Consider the following 26,668-nt stretch of genomic DNA (forward strand, 5'->3'; position numbering starts at 1 on the left):
CATGCGTGTGAATGTGGGAAAGAAAAAAATATGATGGATCATATTTTACAAATATGTGATGGTTTAGTATCAGAATATAATCTTTATGATCTGTGCTTCAGGTTGTTTCCTGTATCGTCTACATTTTCACAATAAATTTTTTTTTTTTAAATAAACTAAAATAGCAGCAGTGGGGCGTGTTTCTCAAGTTAAGTTTAAAATGGAAATATATTCGCGTCCACACCTTTGACATTTTTGGTCATTTTATTTCAGGTCATGTGAATGTGTCTGGTGAAATAAACACAGCTCAAATTTATATTTCTTCTTATTATTATTTTTATTATTATTATAATAGCTTAAGCATCGTTATTAGCTTGACCATTAGCAACATGGCAACAATAATACAGCTGTTTGGTTAAAAAAACAACAACAACGTGTTGGTAAAGATCAGAGTCCATTCAGTCAGAGGAGTCCACTCCGCTCCGCTCCTCATATGTACCCGATGATGTCGTTACAGATGATTGGCTGCCGACTGCCTGTCTTCATGAGCGCCGTGAAGCGGTAAAAGTCCGTATCGAGTTCCTGGAGGTCCATGTGAGACTTGTGGAAAAACGGAACTTTGCGCGGAACATCGACGGGACACGAGAGACGTTTGGGTGCCATGGCGGCTCTGTTTGACCGAGACGAGTCCGATACGAGTTTTTTCTGTCCGTCTATGTTCTGTGAAATCCTCGCTATTCTCCTCTTCACGTTGCCCAGAAAGTCCTTGGCTAGCCGTTTGCTTGTGCTAGGCCTCGGTTCCGTTGGTTCCGACGGGCACTCTGGCAAATCCATCCAGTTCTGAATGAGGTCGGCAAAGCTATTATCCCCGAGAACAAGTGGATGCCGGTTGCGCCCTTGAGTCAGCAGCGCTGCCGTCCAGTCTTCTGGTTCGCTCGGGACCTCGAACGACGTCCACTTTTCCAGGCATGCGTCCGACGTAGATTTGGGACGCGTTCTGGGATGGGGACTCGGTTCTAGATCGAAATCGGCTGACGCGGCGCGTACTTTCCTGAATCGGCGCAGCACCACAGGTCCCTCGTCAGGCCACGATGCCTCCGAGTAGCCTGAGTCAAATTCAAGGCTGCTGGCCGCGCTGCTGTCCTCGTCCTCCTGGGGGCAGGAGAGACGACAGGCTGAGTCAGAGCTGCTGGAGTCGCTGGCGTCGCTGATTCGGAGCCGTGCTCGTCGCTCACGCCGTCCAATCAGCAGCTTGCACGGGCCAGAGGATGGCGCCATCACGCAGGTCCGGTGGAGCTGTTTGAGGTCCTGCAGGGATCGCATCATACAGCGCATGTGCTCGCGGAGACACCCGCCCGAATCCTGAACACACAACTGAGGGACAGAGAGAGAAGAGACATGGAGTTAAAACGCCGCTGTTCGGAACAACACCATCTGAAAAACGTGACAGCGTGATAAATAAGAAACACACCAAGATATCACAGAGGTGACAAAATAATGATATTGTTAAGATGATCGTCGCTTTTCCACGTCCTCTGGAACAACTGCGCTTTTCTTGATTTGAGATTTTTATATCTTTAGTAACCGTGCAACCAACCAGCAACGTTTATTTCTTTCAATAAGTGATGAAATGAAAAACAGTTTTACTGTTTTTATTTTACATTTGCTCTTAGTGTCATAGCAGAATCTGCTCTCATGGATAAAGTTGCTCCTGGCAGAAGGTTCTTACTGTATTTCCAAAAAAAAAAAGCTCAAAACTCTGACATTATCATTGCAAATCCTGCAAAGCCTCAAGATTTAAGCAATCTCTGACTCGAGAAACAATCCTGAAACTCTTCCTGACTATGGATCCTTTCTGTCTTTTCAGAAGGATTTAATCACACCTCACTGACAGAACATCATGTGATCTAGAAACGTTCAAACAACAGATCAACACCAAAACAGGTGACCGTTCTGAAAGTGTGTTTCCTCCTCGACCGGGTAGTTTTGTTTTTCACACACTTGGATGTGTGGACAGGCTCAGACATGAAGGGATCTGACTGTATGAGCTGCACCCTGCGCTATTCAAACCGAGAACAGCACAACAAAGGTCGGGAGCTCGTCATCGCTTTTAATGCAGACTGTTACACCCTGCTGCGCACACACACACACACACACACAAACGTGGCGGAGAACACATTAAAATCCGTTAGAGGAAAATCAGTCGGCCACACCTGATCGATTCGGAGAGCGACTCACCACACCGGCTCATGTGTCCCGTCCTGTCCGTGGTCAAACCAGCTCCACTGTCCAGATGTTCACAATCAGAATCAGAATCACTTTATTGCCAGGTATGTTACACACATGAGGAATTTGACTCCGGTTCGACTTAGCTTTCATAGTACAGACAGAAAGAAAGTATAGGAAAAACACACACACACACAGTCTCACTGCAGTGAACTCCAGACCACAATATATAAATATTAAGATATTAAAACAGTTGTTCGTCCAAGCAGATGATTTGTGATCATCTGAAAATTGTTCTGGACAACAGATCCCTCCCCAGTGCCAGCGATGACTCACATCAACCTTGAATGGTTGCCAAATCCTGACTCAAAGATAACCCCAAAACTTGCCAAGCCTGACTCTGAGATTCCTGCTCTGATTGGTCGATATCGCCCACTGGCTCAATCGTCCACCATGACTGATCACAGACCCTGGACAAATCTGTCCAAGTATGGGAAAAAAATCCAACACACATCTGAAAGCACACATCTATTCGGGCTGAAGTCCAAGAGAAGCCAATATGCGAGACGTTTAATTAATCTTTGTTAGAATAACTAGCCATGTGCCGATACTTAAATTTTTGCACCATGGTCATCACTGAAGCGTGACTGTTTAAGTCATTACTGCATTATTATTTCGAGCAACTTACACTCCAGTGAGCAGAAGCAGCTTCTGTCCTGATGCTGTCTTCCAGATGGGACGGTTTGTGAGCACGACCCAAAAAAACGCTGCCTACTTAATCTGCCTTCATCCAACGCAAAACAAAGGGTGGGACGATGTGCGATGTGTCTGTGATCGCAATACTGTACGTCACGATTTACTGTATCACTGATCATCAGCACTCGCCTAATGATAAAGCTCAAGATCCTTTCACTGTTTATCTACATGATAAAAAAATCGATCACCTGAGATAGTTTGGTGTCTAACATTTGCTTCCTGACAAGTCATGGAAGTCTGGCTTGTGCAGATGGGGAAAAAAAAACTTGTCAAACTCTTTCTATACGAGTTCCAAACATTTATGGACTGCATCCTGAACCACATCTGCAAATCAGCTTCGCATTTCTGAAGAGGTGGATGCACACTTGTGCCAGATATTTACAGAGAACGTTTGTGGTGAGCGAGACATCCGTTGCTTGTTATCTACACTCACAGTGAAGCTTCAAGTGGAAAACTACTACAGCAGCACGACACTCACTGTTCTGACTGATTAACTCCATACTGCATGAGGAAAAAGGAGCGTTGTGCAAATCTGATTATTCACCAAACTGGTTTTTTTTTAAGGTTCACTGGCTTTCAGAGTACAGAAGTAAGATCTACTTTGCAAACTTGTTTTAAGGAACCGATTCCTGCAATAAAATCAGGTTCTCCAGAAAGACTAACGCGCCTGTTGATATTCAGATGAAGGTGTTGTGTTCGAGTCACTGAGCCATTACTGCGCTGCAGATCACATCGCCTCGGAAAACCATGCAGGATGGACGCTTATCTACAGAAACTTTGGAAATAATATCTCACGCTTCATCTCTGAATCCTGTGTTGGACAGAACACACACACTTCTACTGATGCAAGGACTGATAACCGTGGATGAGCTCGCACACACAAAAAGAAAAAGTTTAGTTTGGGTTTTAAGGGAATATTAAAAAAAAAAAAAAACTCATGAATTATTCCCAAATGAGTCCAAAGCATGAAGATCACAAACATCAGCATTACTTTGCATCATCAAACCATGACATTCTGGTGCAGAAAGTAGTTGTTTTTTTTTTGTAGCAAATGGTATATGTTCCATGCCATGCAAAAGTCAGTTTATGAACGCTGCATGCTCAAACATGAGTTATGATGATAGCATGCATGTAATAAAGAAAAAATAACCTGAACCCCAAAATCTGTCCACAGCAGTGTGCCATTTGTTTTAGTGCCTCAGTTTAAAATCAAAATCAGAGCATGCACTAAAGCACAAAATGCATGGATCAGATGCAGTTTCTGCAGCTCTGAGTGACTTTAAAGTCCTAGAAAGATATAAAAAAATATACAAATAAATTGTCATTAATGCACTTACCATCTCTGTTTTTTTTTTCCTGAAGACTCAGCAATCAGTTTAATCTTTTTCCAAAAAGTCCTAAATTAAGCTGAATGCATTCATTAACAGCGAGTTGTGCAGAGCCAGGAGCCGAAATCGTGTGTGGAGAAATAAAACCAGGATGAAAAAGCATTAAAGCATGTCGTGAATAAAGACAGAGAAATCTAAAGCCTGCAGAAACTCCAGATGTGCCTCTCATCTCAGCTCTGGGGGGAATGGGCTCGTGCCAGCTGCGAACGTCAAGTTTGAGCGCGTGCCTTGTTCTGGAGTCAGCCAATCAGAGGCGGGGGAAGAGAAACCGACCAATCAGGACGCGTGGGTGAATTTCTCTCCTCGTCCCGCCCTCTTTTTTAATTTTACCTCAGAAAAATGAGAGGCAGGAGCGGCGCCATGTTGGGGAAAGAGGCAAAAATAACTAACGGAAATCATCCTGAGGCAGCACTTCCGGACAATTAGAGGGGGAAAAAAAGTGTTTTTAAGTCAGCGTTATGTGAAAACACATCGGTTTAAACTTTTAGTTCAGTAAAAATCGACATAATTTGATGAGAAATCATCGCTATGAAAATGGAATAAACTGTTAAACAAAAAAGTTAAAGTGAGGCAAAAACCATCAGAATTGATGAAATGCATTCAAGAGAACTCAATGAGCTCAAATCCTGAGGTGAAATCAACGTTTAAACTTGCAAATCAGACCCAGGAGTCATTCGTGTCAGAAAGTTTTCTCCTCCTTTGCCTTTTCACTTGTTTATCAGTCGACACAATGAACCGAAAACAATGTGTTTTCTTCCTCAAAGCCACTTCAGGTTGATTTAAACAATCACTTACGAGGTCGAGAAATGCACAGGCCTCAGAAACGTGCTTCAGAATCCCAATCGTACAGGAGCCGAGGATTATTGGGGTAATTGGGTTTCAAGAAGAGTAAATGATCACCTGATGATAATTAACCCTTAATAAACCATTAACACCAGGATAAATGCTTGCAAAGTTTGTTCCAATGTAGAGGTGGACATTAATGAAGTGCATTTACTTGAGTTCGGTACTTAAGTCCACTTTTTGAGTATCTGTACTTTATGACTAACTTTGGCGGCACGGTGGTGTAGTGGTTAGCGCTGTTGCCTCACAGCAAGAAGGTCCGGGTTCGAGCCCCGGGGCCGGCGAGGGTCTTTCTGTGTGGAGTTTGCAAGTTCTCTCCGTGTCCGCGTGGGTTTCCTCCGGGTGCTCCGGTTTCCCCCACAGTCCAAAGACATGCAGGTTAGGTTAACTGGTGACTCTAAATTGAGCGTAGGTGTGAATGTGAGTGTGAATGGTTGTCTGTGTCTATGTGTCAGCCCTGTGATGACCTGGCGACTTGTCCAGGGTGAACCCCGCCTTTCGCCCGTAGTCAGCTGGGATAGGATCCAGCTCGCCTGCGACCCTGTAGAAGGATAAAGCGGCTACAGATAATGAGATGAGATGACTAACTTCACTACATTTGAAAGACAAATATCGTACTTTTCACTCCAGTACATTTCTATCAAGCTCCTCGTTACTATGAAGTGGATTTGAAAGTGTTTTTTTTTTTTGCTGTCTTTTCTAAAAGGTGACACTGAGACAGCCGATCAGTAATCACTAGGATCACGTCATGTCCATAGACTGTATAAAATCAAGTTCAGTGATTTCTCAGCAGTGTTATTTGAACAGTTGATGGCACAATGGAAGGAGGCGGTTCTTCTGGGGAATAAACGCACTAATTACTTTACCTCGAACTCAGGTTTCAGTTTTCTGAAAGGAAAATCATTTCATTTTAAATGTTTGCTTTGTTTACCTAAAACAAACCACGTCGCCCTACAAAACTCGTCGTCCAACCTAGCATGTTGAGGTCTGTAAACATTTTACTCCAAGAGAAAGCTTGCAACGAAGTTGTCTGTGCTTTTAGAGCTAGGGATAACATTGCAAACGTAGTTATGCAGTCTGGTTAGTCAAGTGACTTCCTTTGGATTTGCCCACCAAGTTGCCATAACCTTGTCCATGGCTAACATTAACACATAGCTAGTTAACTTGGACACCGCTAATTAGCATGTAAAAACGGAGTTACGCTAAATTAAATAACATTAACTTTTCTGAAGTCCTTTCAGAAATATGTTTTAGCATAATCTTGCCAAATAAACAATGTAGCAATCTTTCTTTTCTGGTAGCATTAGCTACCCAATGTGATTTAAAGTGGGCGGCACGGTGGTGTAGTGGTTAGCGCTGTCGCCTCACAGCAAGAAGGTCCTGGGTTCGAGCCCCGGGGCCGGCGAGGGCCTTTCTGTGTGGAGTTTGCATGTTCTCCCCGTGTCCGCGTGGGTTTCCTCCGGGTGCTCCGGTTTCCCCCACAGTCCAAAGACATGCAGGTTAGGTTAACTGGTGACTCTAAATTGAGCGTAGGTGTGAATGTGAGTGTGAATGGTTGTCTGTGTCTATGTGTCAGCCCTGTGATGACCTGGCGACTTGTCCAGGGTGTACCCCGCCTTTCGCCCGTAGTCAGCTGGGATAGGCTCCAGCTTGCCTGCGACCCTGTAGAACAGGATAAAGCGGCTAGAGATAATGAGATGAGATGATTTAAAGTTCGAAAAGGTGGAGTTTCACTGACTAGCTAGCTTACCATTAAACTACCATGATGGCACAGCATGCATTCATTTTATGAATTCACATTTCTGTCTTTGGTAACGGCATTAGGTTTTGTAAGTGTTGTGGTAATAATACAACGATGCACTGACAGAAAATATACTTTTAATACTTAAGTATTTTTAAAAGCGAGTACTTCAGTACTTTAACATGAGTAAAAATTTGACTGGACAACTTTCACTTGTATCGGAGTAACATTTGACCAGTGGGATCTGTACTTTGACTTTAGTAATGAAGTTGGGTACTTCGTCCACCTCTGTTTCAATGAGATGCGGCCATGAAGGGAAACAAACAGTTTATTCTTGAAGTTCTTTGATAAAACACTGTCCATTTTCACACTCTAAAAAGCGTTCCAAGGTATAAACTTTGTACAAATCAGGCGGTGCCTTTAGCGACCTGGGAAAAGTGAACAAAGTATTTTAAAGCTTATTTACATTAATGCACTGACTAAGAACCGCTGCTGTGGTCATAAAGACTGTCCTGTTGCTCATCAACCCACCCTGAAAGGTCGATCTGTAACAATGAACATTACAGTTAAAACAAATGAACCGTTGAGGTGAATTTACTTGGTGCTTGAATACATTTTTTGCGAAAACTTTTCAGTTTATTAAACAGCTTAAGATCACTGAAAATCGCTCCAAATTCGTGCGTCTCAATAATAACAAATTAGATGAAAAGGAATCACACTTTTGTGTTTATTTGTTGGGAAAGAATTGCAATCTGTGGCACAGTGACATTTAGCTAGACTGCAAGTTGGACATGTGCGCCCTCTGGTGGCTGGGTGTGTTACTGCAACAAATCCAAACCTTGTCAAACAAAACAGTTTTAAAACCACTGGCGGCTCGTTAATAGGGGCGATTTGGGCGACGCACTCCCAAACAGGGAGGGAGGTTTTTTTTTATTTATCTACTCCTACTACCAATAGTAATGTCATTGTCCAATCAGGCTAAGGTCGTGCCTGGTGTAGCCACGCCCTTTTGGGGCGATTTCTGTCAGGTTCAGATTTGCCCCAAAATCTCCCATTGACACTAATGGTACGTACGTTTTTTTTTTCGAAAATCCTGCTCCCAATGCATTTTCTATTGGGTTTTATGTGCTCGCACAAGCAGCGTGCTTACGTCATACGCCTGTTGCGCCGCGCAAGTGTTGCCAGATTGGTTTTAAGTGCATTTTGGGGGGTTTTGAACATAATTTTGGGCTGGAAAACGCAACTTGCACGGGAAATGTGTGAACATTCTATGAAGACGGCGGCGAGTGTTGAGTGCAACAATACGATAGCGTCTCTGAAAGAAGTTCCCTTTAGTCGTCGTACCAATGAGGAGAAAACGGCAATCAAACAGCTAGGACCTCCTAGACCGAATTTAAACATCAAGCAAGTGTCTACGAAGGGGGAGAAGACCTACTCAAGAGGTTTTAACAAGAACTGGTACCACCGGAAAACTTGGCTAGCTGGCTGTGATGTAGCTCTTTTTTGCTACCCTTGTGTTCTCTTCCACCCTGGAAGTAGCACAGCAGACGGTACAGTGATATCTGATATTTGAATTTACTAGGCAAAAGTTGTTTTTGTGTGTGTGTGTTACCAATGGCAGTTTAACATTGCCATGTTTTTGTTTTACCAATGGCAGTTTAAATATTCCAAGCATGGCAATGTTCAGTAGCCTCAAGTTCTCTCTGACTTGGTGTAAATTAAGCATATTTTCAGTTTTTATATATTGTATAGTATGTGTTCATGGGAGCCAGCAGCGCCTTACCTTTTTTCCAACTTGTTAAGCCAAGTTGCACTGACTACAAAACCTTGTGTGTATATAGCTAAATAGCTAAAGCCTTTTGTGTTCATTGACATGCTTGTAATACTTTAAATTTCCTTTTAAGGCATGGCTTTCTGGAGGAATTCTTGGGAAAAAAAATGCAGAATTTATTTAGAATTATTTGTTGTTAAAATGGTGCAATTCCATATTAAAAAAACCCACATAATTAAGCTGCACATTTGTTTGATGGTTATGCTTTTCTTCATCTTTTTCAAAACTTAAACACTTGTTTTGGATTTATATCCTGCCACTTTAATTGCATTCTTTAGAATTGAAGAAATTAGAATATGTTTATAATTAAGAATTTGTGTCTACTTATTATAGAATACTGGAAAAATATGAGAAAATAAATGAGTAATGTAATATTAATTGATTGTGATGCCAAATGTTTTGCTTTGAAGGCTTCACAATGAATCTTCCTTAGTTTTAGCCTGGCAAGCCAGACTAACGCTACGTTCACACTGCAAGGCTTAATGCTCAATTCCGATTTTTTTGTGAAATCCGATTTTTTTGTGAGGTCGTTTACATTAACAAATATATGCGACTTGTATGTGATCCTCAGTATGAACGAAAAGCGACCTAAAAGTGTTCCGCATGCGCATTGCAGGATATGACGACGTCACACGCAGTGAGCATGGCCAGTGTTTACGGAAGTAAAACTGCCCGGTTGCAGTATGACCCATCCAATCTAGCTTGAATAGCTGCATCCCCCCAAATGGAAATCAGCTCCCTAACCTCTGCGTCCTTCCATTGAGAAGATTCAGAACCTTCACAGCCCGAAGCGTCCCTCGCATTGATGTCATGCGCCATGTTGTTGTAACTTTTTTTGAGAGACCCGCCGCCTACTTCAGCGCAGAATAGTGACATTTGTGGCTTGTTGATGACGTGTAAGTTGGATGAATGCGACCTGGCGGTTCAGACTGAAGTCGCATATGAAAAGAGCGGATAGGAATCGGAATTAGGACCACATATCCAAACGGCCTGGGTCGGATTTGAAAAAAATCGGATCTGTGTCGTTCATATTGTCAATAAAAGATCGGATACAGGTCACATACGGGCGAAAAGATCGGATTTGAGTCACTTCAGCCTGCAGCGTGAACGTAGCCTAAATGTGAATATTTGCCACTCGTAGGCAAAAATATTTTTGGCCGCTAGGCGGGTGGGTCTAGTTTACTAGGCTACCTTAGTTTGCCACCTTTAATTTGTTTAGTGTTGCCACCTAGTGGAGAGAAGAGATATTGTCTGTATTGATATCTGAATTTACCAGGCAAAAACAAGTTCGGCCAGTTGATTTGCTACCTAGGTCAATTTACTTCAGTCCTGTGGACATTTACAGTCCGTGTAGACATAACGGGGGAAAATTGCCCCCCCTGAAAAAAAATTCAGGAGTCGCCACTGTTTAAAACTACTGTAATTGCATTTTTTTTTTAAAAACTGCACTAACCTTCTGTAGTTTTCCACAGGGTATACAGTTAGACAGGCACATTTAATTGTGCCTGGACACACTTGCCATGGCAGCTCTATTGGGAGATGTACTTCTGAAAACTCTTTTTGTACCAAGTCTCAATAAACACACAATTGTAAGATAAATTCTGATTTTCATTTTGCTGTTGACTAAGGTTGGAAGCGAACCCCCCCCCCATCATCATCATCACAGTGCAATCTCTGAAATAGTACTGAACACGTTACAGGTGAGTGTTATTGCATCATAAATACAATAACCAATCATGTTACAGTATGCAAATGACTTTGAATTTAAGAGTAAGTTTATCAGGTGGAGAGAGCTGGTGATGTTTCTCACTCATGCATTCAGAAAACATTTTTAAGACATTTTTTTAATGAGAAGATAAAATTGCACACACTTCTGTGCTTTATTTTATTTTTTTTGACAGGAACTGCCATGTGAAGTCATGACTTACCCATGAGAGAGGGAAAAAAAAAGTTACAACCCAAAAACCCCATAAAACTTCAAAGATCAGCTTTGTGCAACTTAAAAAAAAAAAAAAAAAGGAATAAACCTCAATCAGTACGGACACCATCGCCCTGTACAGGCTGTTTTCTGTTACTGCATTGAAACCTGTCACTGACAAGTTTTTTTTTTTTTTTTTTAAGTGGAAAATATCCCTCACTTCCTTTCCTTCTAATACAAGAGTCAACTTCAGTGTTGGATTTTTTTTCCCCTCACCATGTTTCCTTTTCTTCTTGCAACTAGCCTATTTTTGGACAATTCTTCTTTTGAGTCGTTGTCATGGGCGTAGGATATGGTAAATTAGGAAGGCTTTAAAACAAAACTGTCAAGGCAATGTACCATATTTTCAGCCATTGTTTTTCATGAATCTAACAGTGTCCTCTTGCAGATCCAACTTTTATTTTTGATTGACGAGAACACCATTTTTCAATCCTGGTCTGGGAAAACACTCCCCTCCGCCCAGGACAACATTGTGGTGAGTTCCCTGCTCCAGAGTTTACCTGATTTACCTCATCAGCCAGATTATGCTGCAACCCACTCAACTTGGAACTTGTAAAAAACCCAACCCCCAAGAACGGAACGGTCACTCATCTCCGAATTGCAAGTCGGGAACTCCACCATCCACCTTTAGGAATGTGTGTTCATTCAGCTACAAGAGCATTCGTGAGATCAGGCTCTGATGTTGGGTGAGGAGATCTGAGGTGCAGTCAGTGTTCAGCGGGGTCAAGTTCAATCAGGGCTCCATGCAGGACACTCGAGTTCTTCCACTCCAACTTGAACACACCATATCTTCCTGGATCTTGCTTTGTGCAAAGGAGCATCATCATCGTGCTGGAACAGGTTTGGAGCGGTTAGTTTCAGTGAAGAGAAATTGCAACACTTCAGCAGACAAAGACGTTCTGTACAACTGTGTGCTTCCAACCTTGTAGCAACAATCTGGAGAAGAACCACATTTAGGTGTGATGGTCAAGTGTCTACAAATTTTTGACCAAAAATAGTTTCTCTCCTCGTTATCCATGTTTGTTTTCCCAAGATGAAGCACTGGAATGTGTTTAGATTGCAAAATCAATTGAGCTCTACAATGGATTGCAGCATAACAAGCCAGTAAAAAAACACAAAGATGTAGGGTGGAGGTGCTCCAGGACCAGGATTGAGAAATGCTAGATTAGTATGCAAACAGAAGTTAGAGTGTATGGGAACTAAAAATACAATTAGAAAAGAGATAAATAGACAAGTGGGTAATTGTCAAAAGGGAAGGATGTTAGATACTACATAAAACAGATATAAAGTTTTGGTGGGATGTAATTTCCTGGTAAACAGTTTTTGCCTCCCTTTTAATCAACGTGACCCATCATTTAACAGTCTTTTCCTCATAATTCCACCTCTCCCTGCCCTGTCGCTGTGCCTCAGTCCAGACCCCAGACATTCATCAAACATCAACCATCATCAGCTACTCAGAGTTTGTTGGTGCAAGATCTGATCCAGGATCAGGGCAATCACAGTACACCTGTATAATACCGTACTTACTGTGAAATCAATATGTAAAAACAGTTTTTACTTAAAAATTACATTATTCCAGCATTTTTTTTTTTACAGAAACAGATCTGATTTTCCCCCCTCATTCAGTTTTGTGCACAAATGACCAACTTGACTTTTGCTGAATGACGCTTCTCGTGACTCAGGCGCTATGGTGGACCAGTTCCAGGTGAAGGGACTGAGACGGTCCTCCAAAAACACTTTCTGCTTCATGCCGGATGGTGTGTACGAGGCCACTGTCAGAGTGTCTGATGGGAAATTCAGCACTGATGCAGGTTCAATCACCTTGGTTCCTTGGAGCATGACCACACCCATGACTGTGAGTACAAAGACCACACCCACTACTTTAAATACAACACTGAGACCACACCCACCATGATCAGCAGATTTTCAAGTTGAGAAGTAGGAGTCCCCCCCCACACGGTGACCACACTGAGAGGAAATGTAATTACCAAAACCAACTCGTTTTGAGTGCGGCTGTGATTGTGAAATTTAGTGAAGCTCAGATTACCCGAGCCTTGGAACACCACTGTAAGCCACCTTTTCATTTTGTATAACTTGATTTTCGTTCTGCACCTCAGGCACTTTTCTCTAATCCACCCTGAAACTCGAGGAGCTGAAGCCACAACCCCCCATAGTGACTAATTACAAAAATCAGGAAGAATTAGAGAAAGAATTTTCTGAAGCATGGGAACCCTTGTGTGAGATCCTTTCAGAAAGACTCTTCTGAACTGATTGAAGTTGTTGTTGAGCTGATTGAATTTGACTCGAGTGAAATGTCAAACCATAATGCTAAAGTATTAACACACATCTCCTCTCCTTTCTTGCCGAAAGTATACTGCAATAAAAATCAGGTTTTGTCTAAAAGTTCAGAAAACTTAATCGTGCAGGCTCATCGAACATTCTGTTCCTGAGCGTCATGTTCATACAGATACACTGGATTATGAACTTTCCTTCTTTCTTGCAGATAATATTCAGACTAATGGTCAAACTTTGTGCAGTCATGCAGCCCTGGAGAACAGACTCTCTATTAAAATTCTTTATTAAAACATTCCTGTGATTAATTCCAAGCTTGAGACAGAATTCCAGATTGATGAAAGCTATGAAACATTACAGTTCTGAACTAATCCTGCCAGTCTGTTTGAGTAACACCAGGATCAGACGATACAAATTTAGCCTGATTGACAAATTTCCAGCGTTAGCCCTGAATATGAATGTTGGGGAATGACGAACGGGCCTTGTAGGGCAACACAATCAAAGAACAGCGATGTGGTGTCGGGGAGGCTCTACAACACTGCGACAAAACGTCTAGCGTGTCAGAATTGTCTCGTTTCCTGGCTAGATCTTTGACAACACACAAGCACATGAATGATGATTGGTCGAGGTTAAAAGTTGTTGTGCTGCAAGTGTCCTGACAAAAATGCAGCAAGAACGTATGGCACTGTGACTGTCGGATCGGACACAAACAATCTTCTGTTGTCTGATCCTGATATAAGAGGACACTATTGCACTAATAAAAGAGGTGTGTGTGCGCGCTCCTCAGGTAGTGTGGATCCCTGAGCCGTGGCTTATGGCTGTTCTTACACTCTTAGGCCGGTACACATGGTACACACACACACACTCTTCCTATAGAATATGAGGTTTTCTGTTTGACCTCACCAGCATGCAGAGGACGACAGACAGAACGTGACACGACTTCAGATGTGGTGAAAAGGTGAGTGTGTGCGCACACACGCTCCTCTCACACACTGGGCTTGTCATGCATAGCAACAGTAACCAAGGGGGCATGATTTGGGGTCAGGTTGTCACTACACTCAAAAGCCGAACTGAAACATTCAGATCACCACAGTCACCTTAAAATGAGCAGAGTTAAACAGACATTAATATTATAATTATGAGCTATGAGTATTCAGAAATCAGCCTGTAATAACTGACTCACTGTTCCTTAAAGGTTTCACTAGATGGCAGTGTGATTCTCTCCAGAGCGTAAATACATGACGTCACTAAGTCTGGGGCAAAAATTACGTCACTACAAACAATATCGAAACACACAAGACCTAGTTGAGGAAGTTTCTTCCCCCAGACAGATTTAATAGGAAAGCTCAAGACCCGGTGAAAAGAAACTTTCACAACCGACTTCCTAACACTACAATAACTCCATCCGAAATGGCACCCCAGACAGCCACTGCCCCAACATCTGCCCTCATGCATTCTGCAAGCAAAAGGGGCGGGGCTTATAGCAGTTAACCTCCAGGTGGTTACTTTGGCCAACATTTCAAACCTGTAGCTGTAATGTAAAAGAAAAAAAAAAAAACCACACTGGTTTGTTGCACCATTTTAGATGCTGCGTAACTCATCACAAAACACCCACCTGGTGTGTCCTCAGTGTCTGGGCAGGGCTACCTGTTTAACTTCGTGACCGCTGAGCATCAGTGGCTGGACACGCCCCCTGTAGGCATGCTTGTTGAACACCCTGTTACACACACGCGTGCACCTGTTCACCTTCCACACCTTACTGCTCACAAGAGGGGAAAGTGATCAGACCTTAGGCCACACCCACTACCTGGAAGATCCTGCGATCGTTTTAAGATGTCATTCTGTCCACGTTAAAAGCTCACCGCGTGTCATCCAGCATCAGAAACCTCACTGATGGACGAGACGCTCATCCAGCATCAGAAACCTCACTGATGGACGAGACGCTCATCCAGCATCAGAAACCTCACTGATGGACGAGACGCAGATTTATTCCACAACGTTAAAAAAGTGGCAAAAGACTTGAATAATCGTGAGCTTCATTCGACTCAGAACTCCAACACAAAAATCAAGACATGAATCAGATGGTGAGCACGTACGCTTCATTCCTGGCTCAGCGTTCCCTTTAATTTCCAATAATTTCAAGTAAATTTCAAAATGAAAAAAATAAATTAAAAAAAAAAAAAAAAGGTACAGAAGACAGATTTCAGATTTAATACCGTGAGAATTCATCGTGAAATAGCACAAAGGATAAAATGTCACCAAAAGGAAGGGACACAAAGCGGATCAGTTTTTACAACCAACTAGGATTTAAATTTTTTTGGAAATATTAGTTTTACTTTTTAATCTGTTTTTGATTGACAAAGTTTGAAAATGCAATAAGATCCTGGCCCGTGTGTGCGCACGCACGCAACAAATCAATTCGACAACATAATCGAGTGAATCTAACTTTTATTTAAATTAAATCATAACACAGGACTTTCATTTTACTCTTCAGCAAACACACTACCTTTATTATCAATTCGATTTTTGACTCATTACAGGAACTTTTTCTCCTTATATGGTGTCAGAGAGGACAGAGAGATGGATGTGAAGACAATGATGATCATAATAATATGGAATAATAAAGGCACAGGATGGAATGGTCAAGAGAGAGAACTCTCCTCATACACACTTCACAGCTCCGACTCCTGAACCCTCACCAATCCGCTTTGTCGTTTCTGCAGAGCTCGTGCGTTTTAAAATATTTAAGATAATTTGAAAAAGGAATGTCTGTCGAGACACTGCGCCACACGATTCACGTTTTGTTTGGATATAAAGTACGACGTGTAAACATTTTTTACAAAATCTCTCCTTTTTTCAATCTGATTTCTGTGTGTATCTGCTGCGTCTATTAAAAAACAAAAATTTCTGTAATTAAATGTTTAATAAAATCTGCACATCAGATTCTCTAGACTAAAATGAAAGTATTCATATAAAAAGGTTTTTTTTTTGCTCTTTTTGCTTTAGCTCTCCTATTACTCAAAGAAACAAAGAGGATGAAAAACAAACAAAAACATACATCGATTTAAAAAAAAAAAGGCACAAATACAATAAATCCGGATTTGTGGTCGAAGCCCGAAGGTTAATAATAAGACGAAGCTGCAGTCTAAAAATCAAACACGAAAAAGATGTGAGGAGTGAGGGAGAAGAGAGGGGGGAGGGGAGAGAGACAGACACACACGCGTCGGTGAAATGGTGAATGTTCCGAGCGCTCGGCGACTCGGCTGATCCGAAAGCAGGCTGAAGCAGGAAACAGTTACAGTGCAGTCAGTCAGAACACCTTCACCTGCTCATCACTCCAGTTCAAGTCTGTGAGAGAGAGAGAGAGAGAGAGAGAGAGAGAGAATATATACAGACAATGAGGGGAAATGAAAGCAACAGAAAGAGTGAGACTGGTGTATGTGTGCTGCACATACAGTTGCATACACTGTGTGTGTGTGTGTGTGTGTGTGTGTGTGTGTGTGTGTGTGTGTGTATACACACACATGTACCTGGGCCCGTGGTGATGAGCGAGCCTTTCCTCTAGAACAGTCCGCAGTCACGCAGGTTGTTCTTGATGATGACGTCGGTGACCGCGTCGAAGACGAACTGGATGTTCTCGGTGTCAGTGGCGCAGGTGAAGTGTGAGTAGATCTCCTTGGTGTCCTTCTTTTTGTTCAGGTCCTCAAACTTGGTGCGGATAAACTCCGACGCCTCGGGGTACGTGCTGGAGCCTGGAACACAGACAGATCAACAACAGGGTGGTGGTGGTGGTGTGATCGAGCTGAGTTACTGTTACCGTCCTGAAGCGGATGCGTTTTCTGATTAAAAACACAAAAACAAAACTAAACCCCACGTACAAAAGTGTTTTTTTTTCCTCTTACACCACAGCAACACGCCCACGATTATAATTCTTTTAGTTTTGTAAGACACAGTCAGCTTTATACATTTACTACTCCATTTAACATTGAAGTTAGTTCCTGTTCTCACTTCTGTTATAGCAGCGATAAACGAGCAGTCATCCAGCCCGCTCACCAGCTTCTCCCTTTTTTAGTTAATAAGACCAAAAAAATTTTTTTTTTTAAATCCCAAAGCTCAAGTCTCCGTGAAACCAAAGCGTGAACTTCTCTATCCGGAAAACTTCCTGTTTCAAAGCCCTGACACTGGAGACTCCTTCTATAAATGTGACATCTCCAGAAACTCTAACCATCTCAAATGATAAATTTTTTCCTTTACTGATTAAAAAAAAAGATATTTAAAACTGCGTGGAAATGAACCTGCACCTTCTGATTTGGAATAAAGCTCATGATCAGGTGTGACGTGAAGGCTGGATTTCGGAGGAATATTTTCTACCTGTGTACTCTGGGAAGCAGATGGTCAGAGGGCTGTGTGCGATCTTCTTCTCGAACAGGTCCTTCTTGTTGAGGAAGAGGATGATGGACGTCTCCGTGAACCACTTGTTGTTGCAGATGCTGTCGAAGAGCTTCATGCTCTCGTGCATGCGGTTCTGAGAGGGAAAAAATTAACAAGAAACAAAGCTGTGCAAACGGTGCTCTGAACCCCGTTGTCGTACTGATTTTGTGAGACATGCCATCAGGGATGAAGCGAGTTCTCTCACCATCTCCTCGTCCTCGGCCAGCACCAGGTCGTAAGCGCTCATGGCCACGCAGAAGATGATGGCAGTGACGCCCTCGAAGCAGTGGATCCATTTCTTCCTCTCGGAACGCTGACCTCCGACGTCGAACATCCTGTCGAGAGAAAGAGAGCAGCGTTCCGATTTTTAATTCGATCCCACATTTGACTCTCGTCTTTAATAATTCACGATCGCCTCTGTGACCATCATAAAACGTGTTTTAAATCGTTGGGTGCTTTGATTTATTCTCTTTCGGCAAATACATTTATAATTTATGCTGGTCATAAAAAAAAAAAAGATATGAAATCAGTCTGCTTTGTGCAAGAAAAAGAAAGCAGTCTGAAAATGAAGACAAAACATGGCAGTGGCACGACTGGTGCAGCATCGAGTAGGTTAGAGGGAGCATCAACATCCTGAGAGTTAATGGAACACAGGTCCGTCCTTCCTCTCCCTGCTCTTCCTCCTCAGGGTGTGTGTGTGTGTGTGTGTGTGGGGGGGGGGGGTGGCTACTAACAATGCCATTTCAGTGGCATTTGCTGCCATTTCAGTGTGGGCACTGTTGCCATGGTTACACACAGCTGGAGAGAGAGGAAGCTCCTGTCCAGTGTGCGTTAATGATGGTGTAAGTGGATTGAGGAAATTTGGAGCTCTACCGTTTTGTGTGTGCCCAAGAGAGAGAAAATGAATGGCAACAATAATCGCAGTTGAGTGTTTTGGAGTGTTAAAAAAAATGCCATCACCTCCTGTACATGTGGGTTTACGTTTTACAACCTCTGGACTCTCTTATACTCTGCGTCCATGTGTGTTGCGCGCACTCGCTCGCTCTCTTTCTCTCTAATCTTGTACATCAGGGCCAGAACACAGTTTGAAGTGCTTTCAGTACTGTAAGACATAGCAGTGTGTGCAAGATATTTTTCGCTTGTAATATTTTCTTCCTCTAAAGCTAAACAGAACAGCACATCATACAAAAAAAAAAAAAATTTCACACGCGCACACTAGGGTGGTCCCAAATTTTTTTTTTTTTTTTTAGGATTTTGTTACAACCACCTTACCTTTTTTTTTTACATTGCCTAAAAGAAGTTATTGTGCGAAATTTGGTTAAGATTGAACAATGTTTCGAGGTGCCACAAAGCCATTAAACTTTTCACTCAAGACACAATATAAAATAATGTGGCTTATTAACTGTTTCATATTAATACAAACAATACAGTAATATAACTTCCTGTGTTCAAAGTAACAATAGCTATTACTTTATGGTCTCTTGTGGAGATAAAAGAACACACTAAGGACTTCCCTAGCAGAAGGAAGTTTTCTCCCAGACAGTTCCTTGGAAGTGGGACCGATTAACCAAACGTAATTGTCCTTTCTGGTTACGTGCTTTGCACCACCGGTACTACTTGTATTACTGTTGCTAGCCATCTGAAAAACATGGAGGGACTATGTCTCTCAGCTGGCCAGGGAACGCCTCGGTGTTCTTCCCGAGGAGCTGGCCGAGGTGTCTGGGGAAAGGGAAGTTTGGGCTTCCATGCTCAGACTGCTGCCTCCGTGACCCGGCCCCGGATAAGCGGAAGACGACGAGATGAGACGAAAAACATTCACAACTTCATCAGCATATTACGATCAGTGCTCATTGTTTAAGAACCCCTTAGTGCATGAAAGTTAACCTTCTATCAGTCTATAAACTCTTCCTGCCTCTTCTTTTTCATAGAAGTGGCATATTCCCTCTAGAACTGTGACTTTTTGGGGGTTTGAGATCTTCTCTGCAACAGTCTACACACCAACTAATGTTAATGGCTTAACCCGATTTGCAACCTCATGTGGCACCTCTAAATATTAACCAATTTTTCTGAAATTTTGCTTGTTGCCTTCTTTTAGCCTATGTAAAAAAAATGGTAGGGTGGTCGGAATGTTTTGGTAAAAAATTTTTTCCCCCATACATTTTGGGACCACCCTAGCGCACACCTTTTAAAGTTCAGACACGGAAACAAAAGCAGACTTTCTGAATGTCCAGGTCACAGATTGCTTTCTGAGTGACGCGCACAGCCGTGTTTGATGTTCGCTGATGGAGTCGGAGCAAACGTGTCCTTCAGCATCACCATCAGTCGAGTCACCGAGTGCAGGAACCCGAGTCATCAGCACTCTGGACCTCAAGGGCTCGATACACTTCACTGGCTTCTGAGAGACGAGTCGGATGACCTTCATAAACCTGAAACAGTTCCGATTCTTCTGAAAGCTCAGGTTCTGATGAGCTTCAGGCGTGTGGGTGAGTAATCGGTGTGTGGAGTGGGGGCGTCTTTCAGGCTTGGACAACAACAGGAGGTAAAGACAGAAGGTCAGATAGACAGGCGGACAGAGAGAAGAGGAGGTGAAAAGAAAAAGGAGATTAAAAAAAAAAAAAAAAAAGACGTCAGAGAGACAGGAAGACAGGCCCGGGGCTTACTGATTATTTTAGAGATTCTGTAAAGCTGAACTGGTGAAATTGGAAGTGGAGAAAGATGGGTGTGACCCAGTCGCTTTATTCAGTCAAGTCATAAAGAGGAAAGAAAAAAAAAGGAAAACGTGATGAGACACAGAGTTCAACATTCACCGTCTCTGTGTTGTGAACACCAGACATTCAGCAAAATCTGACAGAAGTGAAAGAACACTCACATCAGATTAACAAAAACCTGTTCTATTGGGCGTGGTCCAATACTCTAACACACTCACTTGAAGTGGAGCTCTTTGAAGGTGAAGTGTGTCTCTACGATGCCTGTGGTCTTCACTCGGGTCCTCAACACGTCAGACTGGGTTGGGACGTAGTCCGCTTTAGCTATTCTCTCCAGATCATTCAGGTAGCTAACACACACACACACACACACACATCAACAGAAACTTCGTATACTTTTAATTTTCGGCCAAGCTGTTCCTTTCAATCAGAAAATATCCGCATCAGCTTTTTGCACTTTCATGTTTCTTGACTGTACCCTGAAGCTTGTGACTGAACCCACAACCCCACACCTGTCTCTCTCTCTCACTCTTCCTCTTTATGTGCAGAAGTGGGAACGTTAAACCCCATGCATCACTTAAGCTGGGAGACGTCTCGAGACGTGGAACAGACATCGAGAACAAGCTGTTAAGCTCGTCACACACACTGCTCTGTTAGCAGAGGTGGCGTGCAGATCGATTGAGCCACACACACACACTCCCAGTGATTACATGGTCCCGAGAGCACTTGATTTGGGGAGTATGGTGCTCAGAGGCTCAGGTGTGTTGTTTGAGACGCTGTTCTGTTCGTTAGGGCTGAATGGAGCAGGAACACCGCGCTGATGAGACTCGCTCCATCTTCAGAGTTAAAACAAGAACGGTGCGTGAACAGGTTCAGTTTCAGCTCAGTCTGAGCCGTCTCACAGGACTGAGCTCGCCTGCCTGCCTGCCAACACCAAGTCCATGTGCTCACCTGGTGATCAAAATAAAATCCTGAATTTAAAAATTCTGCTTGAACACCATGTGTACAGCGCAGAGACATTTCATCATCAGATTTCACACTGCTATTTTATTTGAGGAACCAGAACGCTGACGGAACTAATCTCAGGTGCTTTCATGGCTGTCAGTCACGTGAGCGTGTGTTTGTGGACACTGACTCCCTGCTCACAGCTGTGTGATACCTGCTGAGCAGCCACGCCTTGAATAATATTCATCTGTAACCAATCAGATGGGTTTAATTCGTGTTTGGATGAAGTCGACAATCTACAAATGCAGGCTGGAAGAAATGAGACTCGTGTTGACTTCAGTAACCAGTGCACCAGTCTGTCACCAACACGATTTTTACACAAAACATCTCTTTAAAATAAAAAACTAGTCCAGTATAAATGAAAATGAGGCGCGGCACACGGTGACGCAGTACATGAAGACACCCACTGTGAAAACACAATCGCCTTTACACTCTCGATTCCACCGTTTCCTTTCCTCTCTGTTGTTCATTCTTACTCATCTCTCTCATATTCTTACTCATCTCTACTCCACTCTCGCCTCCTCTTTTCTCGCTCGTTCATCTCTGTTTCCATCCTCTTTCTCTCTCATTCACCCTTCTCTATTCCACTCACTCAGTCTCACTTGTTCATTCTTCCTTCTCTCATCCATCACTGTTTACCCTCTCTCTGTGAGACTCGGATGTTGCGACTCCCATGAAAAACTAATAAATAAAACGTTTACACATGCATTATAGTTTGCATGCAACACACACAGGATTACTTTTACTTTCATGCCACAATAATGTCACCAGTGATTTAATCCAGACACACCATCATATTCGGTTTATAATTTTCTAAACATATTCATAAACCATTTTTCCTCCGACAGAGGAACAGCTGCGTGCTGAGCAGAACGATAGGATTGCCTCCTACTCGGTCCAAAATTAGGGCACTTATCTGGATGCAGACTTCCCAGTGGGACGGTTCTTATTTTGGGAAGCACGGACAAAAGAACAAGCCCTAAATAAATAAACATTTAAAAAACAAGAAACCCTTCCACCCAAAAACTTCCTCCACGAGTGAGTGACCACCATTATCATAAAACAGTGTTAGCTGAACATAGAACACCAATATACAACCGATTATCAGCAAACATGGACCCTCTGTGTGTACAGTAGTGCGGGTGTGTGCGTGCTCACTAAGCAGCCGAGTCGTTAAGTTGGTATTCTCTGGAGCGGGCGAAGCAGTTCTGCACTCCTCCGTCAGCCCACAGGCGAGCGACGATGCTGGAGAGATCCTCAGGGAATAACCCCTGTTCCTCCGCTCCTGAAGCCAGAGCAAAGAGCTGCCTCGCATCGTCCTGCACACACACACAAGCAGAGTTACACACCACTCGGCATCATAACTGTATAACAATTACAGCATGCGCCATTATGAACATGCTTCATCAGTTCTGTCCTCAGTGGTTTCGCAAACTTTTACGAAACTTTTTCTGCCTTCTAAGGAAAAAAAAAAACCAAAAACCGTGTGTGCTTTTAAGTAAAGTAGTGACTGTTGATGAAGTATTATGAGAATACCGGAGCTGATTAATGGGCGTGCACACACACGGTGATGCGATTAGTATCCTGATCATGGCTGGACACTACAATCATACATCATTGATATCATGTCACAATACACTTCTCCGAAATATCACCGGTATCAGGAACTACTTTTAACATTCACTTCAGACAGGATCGAGACAGATTTCTCTCATCCTGATTTGAGGTTAACATTTTTAGATTTGGGATCAAAACAAAAGGTGCACCAGTGCAGGGATGAATTCTCGACTCTGATTGGTCAGAAGCACATTCTGACTGCAAGATTTATATTAATACATTAAAGTTTCTATCGCACAACATTATTAATGCTCGATATAACTAAACCCCTGAACCCCAAATGTCTGGCACGGACCAGTCAGCACCGGTCATCATACGTGAAAAAGCTTACGCCGCTCCATTTTATTTTGACCTCATACCACACCATACACTTGACCTCTGACCTCCGCTGGAAATCACACAGATGTCAGAAGGCGTGCACATTCTCTCCGGTCCTCAACTAGCTAGCTAGTCATCTCTGCCTGTTATTACCAATAAGTAACAATCATTAACTGTCCTAAATAAATCAAGAACATTATTCAGCATGAAAAAGCGCAAAGTGAACCAGGAAACCCGTCCGCTCAGATCTGACTGATCAGTTTTGTTTTATTTGACCGGACCATGCCAATGATAAACCAACATGCTTGATATGCACAGAGTGTTACCGTCTGTAAAAGCTGTGTTATATTGTTTGCAGAAAGAAAATCATACAAGTTGGTATTTACAGGCTGATATTTGGTAAGCACAGATTTTTCATTTTCAAACAAACCGTACGTGTTGGTGATATTTACACTCGCATTTTAAATGTGACGAACTGAAAATCTGTTTGTTTTCCTGTGTGTATAAATGCGTCTTCCAGTCCGATTCTGCGCTCAGGGTCTCACTCGACTCGTCTCGAGGTGAATGTGGTTGTCGAGATGCTACCGACGATGTGGAAAGCTGTTTGGACATGTTGCAGATGTTTGCACTATTTAACAATCAGCACAAATGCTTTTGTTGGGATTCAGACACACGGTACATCAGGTTTTTGTAGAAAAGCTGATTGTTATCTTTTCCCTCTGCATGCTACTTTGCCTTCATGCTGCTTGTATTGTATTTTGTTAAAAGAGGAACCAGAAATTAAAATGTTTGTGGTTTGAGTCAGAGATTTCTGATATAGAAAGGTGTGCGCTTGGATGTTTTTCATTGTTGGTAGGTGCGTGTTTAACTCTGGACGTTTTGGCCCTCAGCTTGGCATGTTTGGCCCAACGTGGCACTTGGGGAAAACTAATTGCTGAACCTTGCAGAAACGTGTGATGTGTCATTCATTAATAACTTAAACACTAATTGCTGGCAAACTGCTGTGATACAAGTGGAACAACATACTGGACAGTGCAATTAGACAAGGATTTTTATTTTATTTTTTAAAATACAACAACTTTCAGCTGGTGGCCAGCCTCCAGCACACACACACACGCGCGCACACCAGAGCTTTACATTAGCACCCGCCCACCCGCCAAATGTGGGTAAAATTGGGCTTTGGCGGGTAATAACTTTAGTCTCACTAGCCACTTTGGCGGGTGGTTTATTCTGTGGTATGACAATATACTAGCCTGGGAAATCCCATGCTGCTTTGCACAATCGTTCCGATCTGAAAAGACAACATGGAAACTATGGTCTAAAGGCTCGCCTGAGTTAGGGAGCCAATCAGAGAGTGGGGAGGGGTGGAAAGACGGTGACGCGTACTACTCGACAAACGGAAGCTTGTAGTTTATTTGGGACTGTTTACGGATCACATTTAACATGGCGGCGAGCGATACGAACCAAACTTTCGATCAAGCTTTAGACACTGTTCTGAATAGTTTAGAGCGAAAGTTTGTTTTAAAAAAAAAAAGAACAGCGTTTGGCGTTTCAGTCTTTCTTCGCCTCTTCGTCGCTCTAACTACGTCACCGGGTACAACTGCCATGATTGGCCATGGGCTACGTATACGCCAAATGATAGACATTCGCAACGTCCAATAAACGGCCGTTGAAAATCGTAAACCACACCTTCCCTACGAGAAACTCAATAGGCGGATTCCAGACCATATTTCACTTGTGATATGGTCTGGTGTTAACCAGACTAACAATATACAGGTGCTGGTCATATAATTAGAATATCATGAAAAAGTTGATTTATTTCAGTAATTCCATTCAAAAAGTGAAACTTGTATATTATATTCATTCATTACACACAGATTGATATATTTCAAATGTTTATTTCTTTTAATTTTGATGATTATAACTGACAACTAATGAAAACCCCAAATTCAGTATCTTAGCAAATTAGAATATTGTGAAAAGGTTGAATACTGAAGACACCTGGTGCCACACGCTAATCAGCTAATTAACTCAAAACACCCACAAAGGCCTTTAAATGGTCTCTCAGTCGAGTTCTGTAGGCGACACGATCATGGGGAAGACTGCTGACTTGACAGTTGTCCAAAAGACGACCATTGACACCTTGCACAAGGAGGGCAAGACACAAAAGGTCATTGCTAAAGAGGCTGGCTGTTCACAGAGCTCTGTGTCCAAGCACATTAATAGAGAGGCCAAGGGAAGGAAAAGATGTGGTAGAAAAAAAAAAAAAAAAAGTGTACAAGCAATAGGGATAACCGCACCCTGGAGAGGATTGTGAAACAAAACCCATTCAAAAACGTGGGGGAGATTCACAAAGAGTGGACTGCAGCTGGAGTCAGTGCTTCAAGACCCACCACACACAGACGTATGCAAGACACGGGTTTCAGCTGTCGCATTCCTTGTGTCAAGCCACTCTTGAATAAGAGACAGCGTCAGAAGCGTCCCGCCTGGGCTAAAGACAAAAAGGACTGGACTGCTGCTGAGTGGTCCAAAGTTATGTTCTCTGATGAAAGTAAATTTTGCATTTCCTTTGGAAATCAAGGTCCCAGAGTCTGGAGGAAGAGAGGACAGGCACAGAATCCATGTTGCTTGAGGTCCAGTGTAAAGTTTCCACAGTCAGTGATGGTTTGGAGTGCCATGTCATCTGCTGGTGCTGGTCCACTGTGTTTTCTGAGGTCCAAGGTCAACGCAGCCGTCTACCAGGAAGTTTTAGAGCACTTCATGCTTCCTGCTGCTGACCAACTTTATGGAGATGCAGATTTCATTTTCCAACAGGAATTGGCATCTGCACACAGTGCCAAAGCTACCAGTACCTGGTTTAAGGACCATGGTATCCCTGTTCTTAATTCTTAGCAAACTCGCCTGACCGTAACCCCATAGGAAATCTATGGAGTATTGTGAAGAGGAAGATGCGATACGCCAGACCCAACAATGCAGAAGAGCTGAAGGCCACTATCAGAGCAACCTGGGCTCTCATAACACCTGAGCAGTGCCACAGACTGATCGACTCCATGCCACGCCGCATTGCTGCAGTAATTCAGGCAAAAGGAGCCCCAACTAAGTATTGAGTGCTGTACATGCTCATACTTTATGTTCATGCTTTTCAGTGTGCCAACATTTCTAAAAATCCTTTTTTTGTATTGGTCTTAAGTAATATTCTAATTTTCTGAGATACTGAATTTGGAATTTTCATTAGTTGTCAGTTATAATCATCAAAATTAAAAGAAATAAACATTTGAAATATATCAATCTGTGTGTAATGAATGAATATAATATACAAGTTTCACTTTTTCAATGGAATTACTGAAATAAATCAACTTTCATGATATTCTAATTATATGACCAGCACCTGTATTTTAATTGTAGTTTTCTCTGAAGGCATCTGATATAAACGCATTGCAATGTAATATTACACGCCTACAACTCCCATGAGCACCTGCATAAACATTCTGACAACGTTAGAATTTAAACGTTCGTTAACGGCTCAGATAAAAATCAGTGATACGGCAACCTGCAGTT

General features: G+C 42.6%; 2 protein-coding genes across 4 annotated transcripts in view; both read right to left on the reverse strand.

The window, feature by feature from the left end:
- Window positions 1-291: 291 nt before the first annotated feature.
- inka1a (inka box actin regulator 1a) lies at window positions 292-4,550 on the reverse strand. 3 transcript variants are annotated; one of them, XM_060909884.1, is made up of 2 exons: window positions 4,299-4,550; window positions 292-1,353 (listed from the first exon to the last, which is right to left on the reverse strand). In XM_060909884.1, the coding sequence occupies exons 1-2, from the start codon at window positions 4,299-4,301 to the stop codon at window positions 469-471; spliced, it is 888 nt and encodes a 295-aa protein (XP_060765867.1). In that variant the 5' UTR covers window positions 4,302-4,550; the 3' UTR covers window positions 292-468. The 3 variants fall into 3 exon arrangements, with proteins under 3 accessions (XP_060765867.1, XP_060765868.1, XP_060765869.1); XM_060909885.1 differs by lacking the exon at window positions 4,299-4,550 and adding an exon at window positions 2,894-4,245; XM_060909886.1 differs by lacking the exon at window positions 4,299-4,550 and adding an exon at window positions 1,451-2,878.
- A 10,915-nt stretch (window positions 4,551-15,465) lies between these two features.
- Window positions 15,466-26,668, reverse strand: part of gnai2a (guanine nucleotide binding protein (G protein), alpha inhibiting activity polypeptide 2a) — a 76,415-nt gene continuing 65,212 nt past the window's right edge. Inside the window, exons 4-9 of the mRNA XM_060909814.1 lie at window positions 22,334-22,494; window positions 20,392-20,520; window positions 17,671-17,800; window positions 17,406-17,559; window positions 16,565-16,786; window positions 15,466-16,382 (exon numbers count right to left, since the gene is read on the reverse strand). Coding sequence (XP_060765797.1) covers window positions 16,596-16,786; window positions 17,406-17,559; window positions 17,671-17,800; window positions 20,392-20,520; window positions 22,334-22,494 — 765 coding nt within the window. The 3' untranslated portion in view covers window positions 15,466-16,382; window positions 16,565-16,595. The remainder of the gene's footprint in view (window positions 16,383-16,564; window positions 16,787-17,405; window positions 17,560-17,670; window positions 17,801-20,391; window positions 20,521-22,333; window positions 22,495-26,668) is intronic.

The sequence above is a fragment of the Neoarius graeffei genome, chromosome 26, assembly GCF_027579695.1.
Source record: "Neoarius graeffei isolate fNeoGra1 chromosome 26, fNeoGra1.pri, whole genome shotgun sequence".
NCBI lineage: Eukaryota > Metazoa > Chordata > Actinopteri > Siluriformes > Ariidae > Neoarius > Neoarius graeffei.